This window comes from Struthio camelus, chromosome 14 (assembly GCF_040807025.1).
Source record: "Struthio camelus isolate bStrCam1 chromosome 14, bStrCam1.hap1, whole genome shotgun sequence".
NCBI lineage: Eukaryota > Metazoa > Chordata > Aves > Struthioniformes > Struthionidae > Struthio > Struthio camelus.
Window position 1 is genome coordinate 6,880,319 of NC_090955.1, and position 16,149 is coordinate 6,896,467.

The 16,149-nt window shown below is 47.1% G+C and overlaps 1 protein-coding gene across 1 annotated transcript in view; it reads left to right on the forward strand.

Moving 5' to 3' along the window:
* LMOD3 (leiomodin 3) overlaps positions 1 to 16,149 on the forward strand; it is a 20,265-nt gene continuing 4,116 nt past the window's right edge. Inside the window, exons 1-5 of the mRNA XM_009669348.2 lie at positions 1 to 137; positions 5,297 to 5,389; positions 7,210 to 7,329; positions 10,595 to 10,923; positions 12,672 to 14,042. Of these exons, the coding sequence (XP_009667643.2) occupies positions 10,633 to 10,923; positions 12,672 to 14,042 (1,662 nt within the window). The 5' untranslated portion in view covers positions 1 to 137; positions 5,297 to 5,389; positions 7,210 to 7,329; positions 10,595 to 10,632. The remainder of the gene's footprint in view (positions 138 to 5,296; positions 5,390 to 7,209; positions 7,330 to 10,594; positions 10,924 to 12,671; positions 14,043 to 16,149) is intronic.

The following is a 16,149-nucleotide window of genomic DNA, read 5'->3' on the forward strand; positions in this document are numbered from 1 at the left end:
TACTGCTGACGAGACGAGAGCGTGGAGAGCAGATAGAAACCCGCCCAGAACCACGCAAAGCGCAGCATCACGGCGCGCTTTATAAACGCTGATGGGTGAAGAAGAAAAAATAGTCCTTGCCAGGAATCACCAAAAAGGTATTGGGGCACTGTGCTAAGATAAGCAACGTTTGATATTTTTAATTGCTGCTTGCTTTTTTTATGCTGTTACCAACAGTGATTCTCGGAGGATGGAGGGGGACGAACCCCAAGGGGACTTGCTCCCGGTCCCGCAGGAGGCTCGTGTCCGAAACCCCTCCTGTGCGGAGACGCGGGAGAGGGAGCCGGCGCCACTCCGAGCTCCGGCTGCCATCAGGAGGCTCCGCGGCCTTGGGCCGAGCCTGCGGCGGCCGCTGGGTTTGGGGGCTGAATCCTACCTTGTCCAGTTCCCAGTACGTTGCTTAAAATCGGTTCTTTGTTAAGCAGAACTTGCCTGAATTCGTGGTTTTTCTCAATGCGTTTCACTGCAGGGACCTCGGAAGTTCACACGTCTTTAAGACTCACCTGAACGCGTTTACGTGCAGTCTGCTGGCCAACGTGACTCTGTGCCATGACTCTCGCAGGCTTCTGCTGAGTTTTGTTTTATCACCCTAGACTTATCCGGCTTTCAAAAGGTGACGTTGCAGCCTGCGGAGAAAACGTTTGGCACGCAGCGAAGCTGCACGGCTCCGCAGCAGCTCCTGCGCGGCTAAAGGCTGCGGGTTTGCTCCATCTCCTGGGCTTGGTGTTTAATGCAAGAGGGCTGCTTGCACAGCGGCTCCCTGGGCCTGGAGAGAAGCTGCTCTGAGCCGCGCTTGCCTCGCACCTTCCGAGGAAGCTAATGCCTCTGCTAGCAGGATTTCCACTTTCTACGCTATTCCTTAATGTGCTTTTCTATCATAGTTAATACATTTCGAAGGTAGGAAGCTGAGGGCTTCAGCTGTACTAGGGCTTGACACAAACTCTGAAGCCCATCAGGGTGGAGCAGATAGAAACAAACTTTTAATTGTATATTTTTTATTTAACAGCTATTAGTTTAAAAGGACAGATTATCTTTTTCCACAGCTTTTTTTTGCTAGGGATTTTGTGCTAGGGGAAAAACTTCATGTCCTAAGGAATTTTTTTTATCTTTTTGGCAACAAAAACTTCCTATAGGGATTTTCAAATTCAAATACTTTCGCTTTTTGCGACAATTTGAGATAAACATAGTGGAGAAAAGTTCTTCTTTTATTTTGCGAACACGTGAAGACATAAACAGTTCTGTGTGGTTTTTTGATCCCCCTGCCCCATGCATCGTGTCTCTCTGCTCTATGTCCTCTGCTCTTGTCCTTGTTCTTCTCTCAGAGAAGGTAACAGCCCATTGCCACTGACAGCCCTGACTCTCTCCACGTGCCTGGCAGGAGTAATTAGGGCTTTCTAATCAAGCAAAGCAATTAACATGGTATTTGCGGAGAGCAGGGGCAGGGAACCTGCAGCTCCCATATGGATACAGCCCACAGTTTTCCATTTAGTACAGCCTTCATTATAATCAATTAGCATTTGATTGTATGTAATTGAGTTAACGTTAAACTGTATTGATGTGGACGTTAGTGAGAAAAATGGGTCTTCAGCCCAATGTGGACAGTGAACCAAAGGAAGAGACACGTTTCTAGGGGAAGTGGATGGGACTGAGCACGGCTTCCTTCCGTTTTGTTGCAAATCATAGTTCCAGAAGTGGTCCTTGCTCTCACTGAAGTGTGGTCTGGACTTTGGAAACTCCCATCTCTCTTCAAGCCTGACCTTAGCGTTGGGAGCTCCGGAGCGATGCCATGGATGTGAAGGCAGAAAAAGGAGGCAATTGCACAGTTGTGCTGTTGTCACCCACCCTCTTCCCCCACCGTGCTGGCTGCTCCTCCACCCACCCTGTCCTGTCGCTAATCTGCCAGGTGATTTCTGGTGCAAGGACAGCAACGCATCTGTAATACCCGGCAAAACAAGGCCTGAACTTTCCAAAAAAGACAACTTTCCCCCTTCCCAAGCATTGCTCTGATGCAAACGCTGCCAGTGGGTAGGGATGACAACACCCGTCTTTTGCACCGCCACCTGTCTTGTTTAACAGGACCTTCCCCCTCTCCCCCTTACAGCTGTTAGGTTCAGATTTGGGACTGTATGGATCGCCTTCCAAGGAAGAATAGATCATAGAAGACAACTACTCCAAGCCCAGATGCAACAAGTAAAATCTGATGTGGCATCTCCTGCTTGGAAGAAGGGAAAGTAGCCAGTGCTGGCAGCACAGGAGAACAGAGCACATGAAGGGATGTCACGGCCTTCACGAAAAGAGTAACAAGATCTAAGAAGAGATCCTTTGCCGTCCATCCAGCGTTATCATCTGTGCCTTTCCCTCGGGCAGGGAGTCGCTGTAAATCCTTCAGGAAGCCCTTGACTGCAGAGAGATGTGCTCCAGGCCATCTCCTGCCCATCTCACAGGCAACAAGCATGAGTCTCGATTTATATTTAATCGTTAAGAGTGTCATCGAAGAGATATAGAGTGAGAAGAGTTTGCAGCCAGCAGGGCCTCGGCTGGAGTAACTCTAGACGTTTCCCCTGCCACCTGTCTCCGGGCGAAGGTTAAGGAAGGACGTGCCCCGTGCACATGAACTAAAGCGATCGCATGTGTCTTTACCGGCGTCATTACCGGCGGGCGCGTTTTGATGGCAGGATGGTAGTGGGTGTGGGGACTGTGGGTAGGTTTGAACGGTACAAAAGAAAGAGGCTCCCCTACGTTTAATGCTAAGGGTGACGTCGTTTCCTGGAATGATTCCTGTTTTCCGTGTATCTAATCTATTGGCTCATTGATTTTTTCTCACTGTCTGTCGTGTCGAATTAAGAGCGCTTGATACTAATGTGGAGGAGACGGTTCGTTTAAAGGGCTGTGATGATGACTGTCACTCCTCAAAAAGTCCTTAGCTTCATGCTATAACCCTTCTAATTTAATAGTACTGGCACGTAGCGTTTGGAGGGAAATAGTAAATTTGGCTGTCAAAGGAAGAGGACAGTTTAAATTTTAATTCTGGTTACCGATTTTAGCGTGAGGCTTTTGTCAGGCTTGAGACTGCCGTGCAAACCCAGAGAGCGCGGAAGCGCGTTGCCAACAGCTTACAATCGTTAACAGCCTGTTTGGTGATGAAAGTGATATTAAAACTAGAGGCACGCTTGAACCTGGTTTTGGGAGAGCTCCAGCTCAGGGCTGGAAACACGTGGTTTTGGCCTGTCTTCATTCAAACTCAACGTCTGTTGATGTGCTCGAAAGCGACTGTGTGTATTCCTGTCCCAGCCCCGACCGCCTGGGGCAGCCCTCTTGGTCTTGCGCGTTTAATGCGAGTGAAGAGTCCCAGGGAGGACCAACGTCCGTGACGTTGTGGTTCGGCGTTCGGTATCCCCTGCTGAATTTCTTGACTCAGCTTGTTCCCGTAAAATAAGGGAATTGTTTGTAGTCTCCCGCAGACCCGTTTTCATTCGCCACAGGTTTGTTTCCACATGTCTGTGAGCTCTGTGCTTTTGGAATAGGAGCAATGAACCGCCGTACAGAGATGAAAACGTTCAGGTGTTTTTGAAATGCTTTGCAGATGTTAAGTAAATAACAGGAGGTAGGTAGGTAACGTATCGAGTCAGTAGAACACGAGCAGCACCGACTGTTTCGGCATTTTGCCTGTGATCACACTGTAAATCAAGTCTGGGAGAAGCACCTCCCTCCTGCAGCCACGGACCTGCTTCGTAAGCGTCGCGCAGGAAGGTGTCTTGCTCACCGTTAGCGGCCCGGGGAGCGACTGCTTAAATCGCTTTGGAAGCAAGCAGGCCTGCTGCGGAGGATAGCCGATGGGGGGAAAAAAAAGTGTATTTGTGCTGGCAATCAAGCAGCCCTGGGCTCCCAGGGGAGCACAGGCTAGGCACAGCGCTGCTCCTTGGCAAACTCGCTCAGCACAGAAACCCAGACCTCTCGGGCAAAACATGGAGCAGATCTTGGCTCTGAGGAGGCCAACGGATTGGCCTGGATCACCCCGGGGCACCGAGGTCTTCGTCTGTCGCTCTCGGTCCCCCCCAGCCACCATCAACGTTCATGATGCTCCCAAGGCTCGTGGCTTTTGAATGTTTTTTTTAGTTATTTAAAGCAGTTTGAATGGTTTGAAAACCCAGCAGCTAATTATTTAACTATTCTTAATGTGAAGCAAGACTTACGCGTTTGACTTCCCTGTGCTTTTTCCTGCTGGATTATTTTCTATTTGTCAGTGTGCGCTGTCGTTACCCTGCTACAGTCTAAAATTTTCTCTCCTTAATTTCTGACGTGACCAACCTCCCTTTCACATTCCCCCTTTCTCTCTATTATGCTTTTTAAACTTTCCTTTTCCCCCTGATAAGGAATCTGGATGGTGCTACAAAAGGTTTCCTATTGCGTAGTGGGGTGGCAGTTTATCTGCTCGCGGCCCTAGCGCATTCTTACGCTTCTCTGAAAAAGGAAACTGAAAAAACAAAGACAAAACAAAAAATCCCACCTCCAAAAACAGCTCTGCTCTTTAGCCTATTGGGCCAAATTAGGCTCATCCAAGTCTCACGGAAATGAGTGGTGCAGTTCAGTTTGCTCCTGTTTGAGCAACAGGAAAACACTAGACTCTGACTTAGTGACATGCAGTGATTTAGTGACTGCCAGGGCAGGGTGAGATAGATATCTGTGTGTGTGTGTGTGAATAGCTGTAACAATTTGGAAGTGTTTGGTTTTTTTGCTTCGTTTTTTTTTTCCCAAAAAGCTCCCTGATGTCTTTCCCGCACGGTGTCTCTCTCTGATTGCTATCGTTACTTAGTGTTGTTATTGTTAAGACCCCCATCATCTGACCCTTTATAATCCCCATATCGCGTTACACGGGATTGCTGGGCATACTTGGTGCATGCTACTGTTTGTCAATTTTAGACTGTGCCATGAGGCTTGCAAGCATCTGAAAAGTGGCGCAAGGTTATGTTACGTTGGCGCATGTTCCGACTCGTTCCAGTTAATGCTTTGGCACTTGGAAATGGCATGGATTGGTAATAAAGGGAAATAAATGCGTGGGTTTTATTAGCAAAAATGAAAGCTATAGATATTGCTGTAAAGTATTTGGCGTCAGCCTGCGTCCCATCAATTACCTTAAAAATAGAACACATTTTAGGCACTTGAAGCATGTTTTGATGGCCTGCTTAGAGTCAAAGTGACACCAGTCTCCCCCCCTTGATATTTGACTTTAAAACCTGTCAACCCTTTTGCCTTCAAGACAGATGGGTTGGAATTTTTGAAGAAAATGCACAGATGAGAAAACAGTCCTGCACTCGACTCTGTTGGCTTTCATACAAGAGGTCATCCATACGTAAGTACTTGCCTTAGAAACAGCGAAAAGTATGAATTGTATGAATAAGCGCAAGCCGCCTTCTCTGTCGATACATAAGATCTGCTCCCGAACTGCTTTTATTTAACACCTGTTAAGTACCTGCTTAGCGTGAATTTTGAGCTCCTACCCACTAGAGTCACTTTATGCAGATATCAGCTGGACTTGGGCTGCCAAAATCTCTGTGTTTTTATTTCTGTTTGGAGACCATGTTTGAAAGGCTGCTTGAATACCAAGGAATAACAAACAAAATGAAAACAGAGACCTAAAATAAATGTTGAGTTTGACTCTGATGCTGCCTGCAATCTCAGTTTGCTCATTTCTGTGCCGAGGCGGCAGCAGATTCAAACCCGTGCAGAGCGACCCTGCAATCTCTCCCTGCCGCTTGGGAGATGCAACGCTTCTCTAAGGTCCTCACAGTTGACAGAGGACCAGAAACATAATTTTGAGGGTTCTGTCAGTGGTAGTGTGACCATCCCTCAACAGTCTTTGCCAGCCCTGCAGTAAAGGCAATGGAGATTGTTAACCCGGTCCGTAGCGCGTGCCCTCTCATGCATCTTTGACAGCTATTTATGACCCATGTCTATAGACCAGTTTCAAGAGGGCCTCCTGCAGGGGAAGCATGTGAGGTCTCCGGGTCTCTGAGCAAGTTATCATAGCATCAGCTGGAGAAGGTTGGGCTCAGGTGGCAGGAGACATTATAATCATTGGCTTTGCTGAGTACAATTTGGCATTACCCTGATCTTTCCCTTTATGCAGCTTGTTGACCCGATCTGATGGATACCTCCAGATCACCAGATGCTTGGTGAGAGCAGGACAGCAAAATCAGAGCAGCATGGCCATTTTAGGGGAAGAAAACCCTTAGGTTTAGGTTTTAGGTCCCAGCCGTGTCACCTGTGAGACGTGAACGCTAACCTACTCTGAGCCTGAGATTATGGGTAGAGAAGAAGCAGTTTGGGGATGAAATATGCTTTGTCTCTGCAGCGCTTGGCTGGTGCTGGCTTCTCAGGGCAGGCTGAAGACCTGCATAGTCCCTGGCATGTTATCTATCAAAGCGCAGAGATCTTTGCTTTTGCACGGACTGTGTTTCACGAGGACTGTTTTAAACTGCCCTGCTCTTCCACATCCCATCCAGGCCTAAACCTCCACTCGAGCAAGTCCGTCTTCCTTCACACCAATAACCTAGGGAGCTCTCTGACGTGGACAGAGAGCTTTTGTGCTTTACTAGAGATCAGCTTTGTGTCCGCAGGCCAGGCTGCCGGCTGGGTGAGCGACGGGATCGCGTGAGCTGGGCTGTGTTACCTCCGTTTCAGTGCACGATGATACGCTGGTGGTTGCTGTAGGTTGTGGGCAATGATTTGGGCTCTTTAGGGAGAAAGAAAGAAGGGAGATATATTGTTGTTGCTGCCAGGAATCACATGGGATTCCCCAAACCTGGAGCTGGGAGTGGTTTGCTGGGTCCCTGACAATGAATCCCTTTTCAAGACACTGAGGTGGCATCGCTCCAGCAAAGGTCAGCTCTGCCTTTGCCAGCTCTCTCTCTGGCATCAGCAATGGCGTAGAAATGCTATTTCCCCTTCTGCTCCTTCCAAACTCAGAATTCAGTAATGTATCTTAAGCTGATGTTTAATTTGGTTTTATTTGGTGCTAGAGTGTGTTCCTGTATTGGAAAGGAATAACGATATTAGCCAGCTCCTGAGGACACCTTGATTTATGACTGATGAAGGACGTCTGTACAGTTACTTTGTCTTTCCAGCCTCCTTTCCCCTTACCTACTAATTAACCTGCTACTTGTTTTTCAGTAATATTTTGCAAATTGCTGCTGGAACAACTTTGTGCCATTTGGTAACGGAGCATCTTGTACAGGAGCTCACTAGTCCTGGGATTCTTCAGCCAGTAGCAAATTGGCATGGAAGTAACAGGTGATAGCAATGGAAGTCACTTTGCTATGCAAAACATTTGGTCTTAAGAAAGATGGTAGAATTAGTGATAATTTTGGAGAACTCTGAGACAAATACTTGCAAAGGTTACTGGGAAGAAGATGGGAGTTTTACCTTGGAGAGGACCTCTAGATTTGGCCATGCGTGTACCTTCAGCATGAAGGGTGTCATTTGTCCCCTTAACGTGCTTGTTTCCAGTGTACGAAAACGCTAAGCGATGCGTTAGAAAAGGAAGTGAATCCTGTACTCGATGTAATTTATGGAGGAGACCTAAAGTAGGCAAAACGTGATACCCACCTTGGGATTCTCTAGGATTAGCGCCTATGTAATTAGGAGAGGTGTCACAGGTCAGCTTTCATTTTGCGTCTGACATAAAAGATATCACTCCCAAAAGTATAGTATTTCCTAATCGCAATATGGAACAAGAGATATATTTCTACTTAGAAGAAAATCTGCCTTTTTAATCCCTGATAGTGTTCTCAGTATCCCTGTTTTCCCTCTCTAGAGGGCTTTGCAGGTTTGACCCTATTTAACTTAGGATATCTAACAAGATCGCAGCCCAAGATGGCCTGGGGGAAGATCATGGAAATATAAGAAGGTGGCCAGGGACTTTATTTACCATCAAGAAATCAGCAAGCGATTTGTCTGGGAGAATAACATACCAGCCACCCAAGAGCATTGATTTATTTGATAACATCAGGAAACCATTTATGGACTCTATTATGGACAGCAATTGCTGGGGTTAAAAGTGATAGACCAGGCAGATTGATGTGTGGGTCTGCTGTTGTGCTTGCTACTGCATAATGTAAAATAAGGATGTCCCTTGAAATGCTGAAGGGGCAAAGAGAGCCATTACGTTCTTGGCTTGCTTTTTCGTTAATTTTTCCTTTACCATTTATTTTGTTCTTAAATGTTTGCCCTTTTAACTTCCATGTAGCCGCTTTAGTTAAATGAAGACCTTTGGTTTACAGCGTTTTAATAGAGGCTAACAGGGCTTTGAACACCATGTTTCTTGTTGTTATTAAACTCAGCAAAGAGAGGACAACCATCATGCAGAGACTATTTTGCTGCTGGCAGACTCCAGCAGAGCATGGTTCAGACTGCCATGAGAAATATGGCTTAAATTTTGGTGGGACTTGCTTTCACATCCTATCGGGTGCATTTTTTTTTTCCTGTGAAAGATGCATTCACAGCCAGAAGGGGAGGATTTGATTTGATAGCCCCGTAAAGGATTTCTGAAATGATGAAAGGAAATCTTCTAATGAAATGAACAGTCCAAACTGCGTCATACTGAAACTGTGCTGTAGCAGAGAAATTGCCAGCCCACGCTACTTAGCTTTTACGAAACAACCATGAACACAGAAATACCAGTGATACAGCTTGCTGGTTGGCCATGCAAATTTAGCAGCGTACAAAATATTCTAAACAAAGAAGTTATTTTCAGCTAGAACAGAGACTTAAAGAAAGAAACAATTTCAAATAATCTTTTATATCAGTTCTACAAATACTAGCAAAGTATATATTTGTCGTCACTTACTAATTCTTTTAAAAAATAGTAACAAGTAGGGAGAAGATGAACCTTAGATGAACTACCAGCCACTATCCGTTGACAGTACAGATAATGTCCGTGGTAGAGTCTGGCCAGATGTATTTATGAATGTCTGCATCTACTAAGTCGCACATTAGTGCCTGGGAGTGTGGTGCACCGTATAGCCAGCATCTCTTCCATAAATAACTGCGTAGCTACTTCTGCAATGAGCTAAATGGGATCAGCAAATAAACAGAACTGAAAGGCCGTCAGAGCCTTGGGTTTGGAAGGATATACCTCTCAGATATTCGTTCAGAGGGAAACTATTCATTTATTTGGAATGCCTGAAGACCCTGGCTAGGATGAGGAGCCTAAAGACCCCAGCCCACTGAGCTAACTCAAAATAGCCTTGGAGCAACACACCCCCAAATCCTTGTCTCTGTCCTGGTGTTATCTCCCCGGGGGTAGAGTTCGGCTGTGCTGATCGCGGTGTGTTGTATGACCGACCGAGCCCAACAGGGATTGCCACTAATAACAGCATTACCCCTTCTCTAAGGATCCCAGCCACCCCACAGGACTTGGGCTGGTTTCTCTTCTGTGTGCCACCACCAAGATGGAAAAGAGGGTGTCTACATTGCTCCTGAGCTGTGAAGGACAGGGGGTTAATCAGGGCTCCAGGTTACTTCAGATCAGCTGCCTTCTCACGGGCATGTAGAGTGAGATAACAGAGACGTCTTTAGACCTGTACCCTTCAGTGTGCTGTAAAAGAGGAGAAAAAACATAATCAAAGTACTCCCTTGTAGTTAAGAAGCAGGGACAACATGCACTTGGAAAAAAAGATCAAGAAGATAAGTTTGCTGTGATTGAGGTCCCTGGCTGGCAGGGCCCACCGAGCTGTCAGTGAGTGGCACCCCGGCAGAGGGGTTGTGGCACCCAGGAGGCATCTGCCCCAGCTTCGTGGAGCAAGCTGAGGCCCGTCAACTTGCAATTAGCCCCTGCCTCACTCTGATTAGCACGTCCCAGAGCCCCTGCCACCCACCGGGCCCCACCATGCTCCAGGGACCCCTCCCTCCGAGCACAGGGCACGCTTTGCACCGATTTTTCACCCGCCTTTTCAAGTCTTGGATGTTTTTTCTTAAGCAAGAGCTGGCATTTGGGGAGCTCAGACAGCCGTGGGACAGACAAACTCAAATCAAAATCACCTTCAGTATTCAGACAGGTTTTAAGACTCACCGAAGGCCATAAAACCAGGGGAAAATCCCCCACTGTCTGAAGAGCTGCCCGAAACCCCCGTGAAAGCCATCTTGAGATTTTATCAATACAGAGACCTTGGGCCGATTCTTCTTGCAAAGTAGTATTTCACTCCAAGGGCCTGTAGTGATTCATGCACACGGCGAAACATTAGAGGCACGGTGCCACGGGAATCCTCTAGAAAATGGCCATCTTCTGCCTTGCTCAATGGGGACGCACCAGCTGCACTGAAATGTCAGAGGGGTTTGCACAGCTGACAAGTTGCTGAAAATGGAGCATGGCAGCATCTCCATAAATTCTGTTTATCCAGCCAAGTGCAGCTTAATATAGACTTAGTCTCCCTGCCTGTCTCCCACACTAAGATCGGGAGCAGCCGCAGCTCACGACCAAAACATGGAGTTGTCAATTTAACCTTTGCGAACTGCTGCTAGTGGGGAAATCCTCTTTTAAACTGATCTTTTTCTCCAGGTTTAAATCAGTAACACAGGAAGGAGAGAAGAAGGAGCATGTCTGAAGTCAGCCAGAACTCTGACGAGGAGGTATGTCCCGAGGACATCGACGAAGATGAAATCCTCGCGAATCTGTCGCCCGAAGAGCTCAGGGAGCTACAGTGCGAAATGGAGGTGATGGCTCCGGACCCGAAGGTCCCCGTTGGGATGATACAGAAAGACCAGACTGAGAAACCGCCGACGGGGAGCTTCGACCACCGGTCGCTCGTCGACTACCTGTACTGGCAGAAGGCGTCCCGGCGCATGCTCGAGGACGAGAGAGTTCCCGTCACCCTCCTGCCCTCTGAGGTAACGACCGAAAACCAGAAATATTTATTAGGTGTCTGCTGTAGGATGTATTTTAAGAGTGTAGCGCAAGTGGGTTTTTGCTTCTGTTAAATAGCTTTAACAGCATATTTTCAGTTCCTTATGTACAGTACAGTAACAAACTCTGAATTTAAATTGTCCCTAAAAGCCTCAGTAATGACAGGATCTAGCTCGGACTGTTGAAAGGGTTCTTTTTTTATGGTTTTTATTTTTTTCTAAATCTTTACTTGTGTTTTTCTCATACAAGTCAATCCTAATTTTGTTTCACTAGAGCAAATGACTGAGAAATTGTCACAAAATCAAATTTGTTGGACGTTGCAATGTTTAGTGGTGCCATTCTGCTTTTTCCATAGAAAACTTATTTTAATAAGTAAAAGATTAGCGTAATAATCGACGGAACTTAACGTCGCACTGGGGAAGAAAAAAAAAAGCCTATATTTTGAGTGTGTGAAACATTCACTGCTGACCAAGCGTGCAAACTGCAGAGACTAGCCCAGCCTTTTTCAGTGCAGTACTTAAATTTATGCTAGTATCCCTATGGCTTCCAAAAAAGGTTAAGGTCATGCTTAGATATTTTGGGGAATTAGGGCCATGTTTTACAATAAACTGATCTGCCCTAAGGGCAGAAGTGATGCTGTGACCGTTTTATCTGACTGTCCGTGAAACGCAGGCCATGAAACCGCCCTGGAGGTAATAATGCCTGATGCAACTGGTGCAAATCTTTTAGGGAAATGTTTTGATCTGTATTAGCAGAGCGTTTCTCAGTGAGGGAGGATTCCCCGCAGAAAAGCGGGTAATCATCCTGTTGTCCACCTTCCCCAGGTGGACATCTCTAAAAAAATTAGGTGTTTCTTGCCGTTCTGTGGCTGTTATTGGCGTTTGTGGCCTGGACGAGGTGCCCCCTCTCCTGCCGCCACGGGGAAGTGCACAGCCCGCCCGGCGGCAGGCTCAGCGGCGCCCGCGCAGCCGCCGACGTGGCGGCACGCGCCGAGGTTACGCGCTGTCTGGCAGCTTCAAACCGCTCCCCAATGCTTGAACGTATCTCAGAAGCTAAAAAAGAAGGATGCTAAAAAAAAAAAAAACTCACTTAGGAGGGTCTCTGGAGGTGGTGGGACCTGGAAATGAAGCTAATGTTGATGCTGAAGCGTCGCTGTCTTGCAACAGCTCGTGCTGGGTCCAGCTTCCTATCTCCAGACGCGCACACGCAACCTCAGCTCATATTTTGCTTCATCTTCAGCGAGTCTCCTCCTTAGTTATGATGCTCTGGAGAGGCACTTAGACCACTGGGCCAGTTGTCCTGCGCCCTGTTAGTACAACGTGCCCTCTTCGGGCTTTCTGAGGCCGTGCAAACAGTCGGCGTTTATTCCTGGTGTTTTGTGGCATGCAAAGCAAACTTTCTCTCTCGTCAAGGAAACGACAACAATTACACGAAATGCAGAAAGCAGCTTTGGCCCAGAGGCCCGAGAGGGGCTCAGGGGGCAGCGTGAGGTGTGCCCAGGGCGCAAGCGTCAGCGCTCTTGATGGGCGAACGCGAGAAGCGGGCGGCCCTTTTTTCTCACCAGCCCGCGCAGCCACGGCTTGCAGGCCATGGTGCCTTCAGCTCAGTATCGTTCTGTAACGTAGGGACACACAGGTATCTAAATCCATCTGTTAGGTTAATTTTGTGCTAAAGTAAAAACATGACAAAGCCACGTGCAGTTGTTTCAGCTCTGGGTTTTTGTCTTCCTCAGAGAAACGCTGCAGAGGAGGCTGGAGAAAACGCTGGTGACGCCGGCAGCGCTGCTGGCAGGAGCGGGCCGGAAGCGGAGGGAAAAGACAGGCATTACCAAAATGAGCACTTGTCACATTCACCAGCACAATCTGGAGAGCCAAGCAAAGATGGGAGTGATAAGGAGACAGAGGAAGAGGAAGATGAGGAGGAGGAGGAGGAAGAGGAAGATGAGGAGGAGGAGGAGGAAGAGTGCGATGAGAATGAATTGGAAACAACAGAGACTTATGCCAATGAGAACAGTCACAGAGATCAGATAAGTAAGAAACTAGGTACAGAATCAGGGGAAATCACAGAAAAGCAAGATGAAAATGAAAAGAAAATATCAAAATTAAATATCCCCAAAAAGTTAGCACTAGATACTAGCTTCATAAAGCTAAGTGCCAGACCCTCAGGAAATCAAACCAATTTAGAAGAGAGTTTGGAGAAAGTCCGAAAAAACAATCCGGACGTGAAAGAGCTCAACCTGAACAACATAGAAAACATCCCCAAAGAAATGCTGATAGACTTTGTAAACGCGATGAGAAAGAACAAGAACATAAAAACGTTCAGCCTAGCCAACGTGGGAGCCGACGACAACGTTGCCTTTGCGCTGGCCAACATGTTACGTGAAAACAGGAGCATCACGACTTTAAACATTGACTCCAATTTCATCTCGGGCAAAGGCATCGTTGCCATCATGAGGTGCCTGCAGTACAACGAGACCCTGACGGAGCTGCGCTTCCACAACCAGCGCAGCATGCTGGGCCACCAGGCCGAGATGGAGATCGCCCGGCTGCTGAAGGCCAACCCCACCCTGCTGAAGATGGGCTACCACTTCGAGCTGCCGGGGCCCCGCATGGTGGTCACCAACCTGCTCAGCAGGAACCTGGACAAACAGCGACAGAAGAGACACCAGGAGCAACAGCAGCAGCAGATGAAAGAGCAGAGAGAGCTAATAGCGATGCTGGAAAATGGACTTGGGCTGCCTCCTGGGATGTGGGAAAGGCTGGGGGGACCGATGCCTCAGCCGAGGGTGCACGAGCCAGCGCCGAAGCCGCCCGTCCCCACCTCTGCGTCTCTGAGCAAGAGAAAAGAGAGCGCGAGGCAGCCGGCCCCCGAGCAGCCGCCCCGACAGCAGCCCGTCAGCTTCCAGGTGGTCAAGCTCAAGAAGATTCAGCGCAAACCCACCGTGCCCAAGTACGTGGAGCCTGCGGAGAAAACCAACCTCAAGGACGTCATCAAAACCCTTAAACCGATCCCCAGGAGAAGGCCACCTCCCCTCGTCGAAATAACCCCGAGAGATCAGCTACTAAACGACATTCGTCAGAGTAACGTTGCTTATCTTAAACCGGTAGGTGTATAGAGCAAGGGTTCCGCTTTGGGGGATTTTTCACGGTATTTAAGCCCCCGACTCCACACCAGCACGTCGCCGCCTCTGAAACACGGGAACTCGATGCCCGCTAATGACTGCGGGAGGCGACCCCTGTCCCAGCACTGTGACATTTTGTACAGCCCACCCACCCTCAGACAAATTATAAGCTCTGCTTAAAGGAATTAGGGAAATAGCAATGACGGATGTGGGAAGCTAGAGGGAGATTTCAACCTCTTATACGCCACAATCATAAAGGTGAAAGAAAGGAAATTCACTCAAGGGGTAAACAGAAAGCCAGTATTAACATATGAGTAGTAATACATTCGTTATTATGATACGAAAATATTATTATAATTCCTGTTTCAGGAAGGCAGCAGGAATTGTTGTTTTACTACTACTTTTATCACGATACAGACCTTAATATATAGCTACTAGACTGTCCAAACGTTTCTCTTTTTTTTTTGGTAGCCTTTTTCTTATTTCGCTTCACTTTGCCTAAGAAAGCGCAGTCTCTTGGCCCATTTGATAGCTGTGCCAGGCACCCGCTGCTGGGGCTCCCGGGGACGGCGGGTGGGAGGGACCCTGGGCCAGAGCCGCGCAGCTTCGGCACCCTACAAAATGCTGTGGCAAACCTGGGGAAAGGCTTTAGGGACGTAAGAAGGATGTTTGGCATGAAATTAAGCTTTATGTGGGGGGAGATTTACTTTTTTTTCTTTTTTTAAGAGTCATTTTCTTTATGTGGGGCTGTAACAGCGATGCTGCAAAGACCCTTGCTGCAGCGTTTTTCTATGTGTCTGAGCCTATGCCTTACCTTTCGACTTGTAACTACGGCATGGGTAAAAGATGCATTTTCTTGGCTGCCTGAACATGTAACAGTTTTACAGTTGCCTAAAACATTTCAGCTAAAATAGCTGGCCCTCTAACATACTGATTTGCAGCAAAAGGCACAAATGGTGTTCTTATTTTTCATTATCAGGTTTAAAAAGTTGTTGTCACAGAGATAAAAATAAGCAAGGAGGATCGGGGCCAAACTTACTTGAGGCACAAGCAGATATAGCTACACTCAAGTCTAGCCTAGATACACGCTCTGCAAATTTGCTTCTTGCTGCATAACCCCATGACAATGAGTGCATTATTTTAGGGATCCTCTGCTACTAGATTTTTGGAGTCAGTTCTCTTACTGGCTCTCTTACTAACAAAAAAAAAAAAAAAAGATCCATTAGCAGCAAAGATGGAGCAAAATTATAGCAAGGAAGTAAAAATACCAAATGATGTGTTTATATTCACTTGTAAGTAAAAGTTTCGGTGAAAGTGCTAAGTGCTCACAACAATTCAAATGCAATTCTGAGTTAGGTATCTTAAAGTTTTTGAGAATCTAAGCCCCAAACTGTGATAAGCCTCTTGGTAATGCTCTTACCTGGATACCAAATTCATGAGCCACTTTTCCAAATGTTGGCCATTGTATTTAACCTTGTGCTTCCCCAAAATGTTCTATTTCCTTGCATTATACCGTTCTCCAAGAAATATAAAAAGCCGACTGATCTGTTTGAAGCTGGTGATGTCAGTACAGCTGTTTGTGTTGCTAACGCTAGAGAAAAGAGGGCAGGAACTCCTTTGTAAATAGAACTGGTCAAGTAATGTTTCATAGTTCATATCTTGACTTTTTTGTATCATGAGTCACATTTTGCTTTCATTTATATCTACACGCAAGTAATTATTTCCCCCCGTAATTTTAAAGAGAGCAGTTTATCCTGAAATTTTTGAAGGGCCAGGTCCTGCAGGGACCGCTGCCTCCTGATCACGGTTTGACACTATCATCTGCCCCCAAATCATGTTTTTCTGTCTGGGTTTTTTCTGTCTGGCAAGAATGATTTGGCTGCAGCCAGGGCTTAGCCTCAGAGCAATTTCTTGCCCTTCTAGATCTCAGATCGTTTTGCATTTTGCTTGCCTTGTCTAGAAAGAAAAGAGCTGCCTTGGTACAGGTCGCACGCTGTGCAGGTCACCCCAAAAGGTCCTTGTATTTGCATGTTGGGGTAGGGGATTTTCTCACCTGTGAAAAACTCTCTCATTGCCACTGCATTATTTC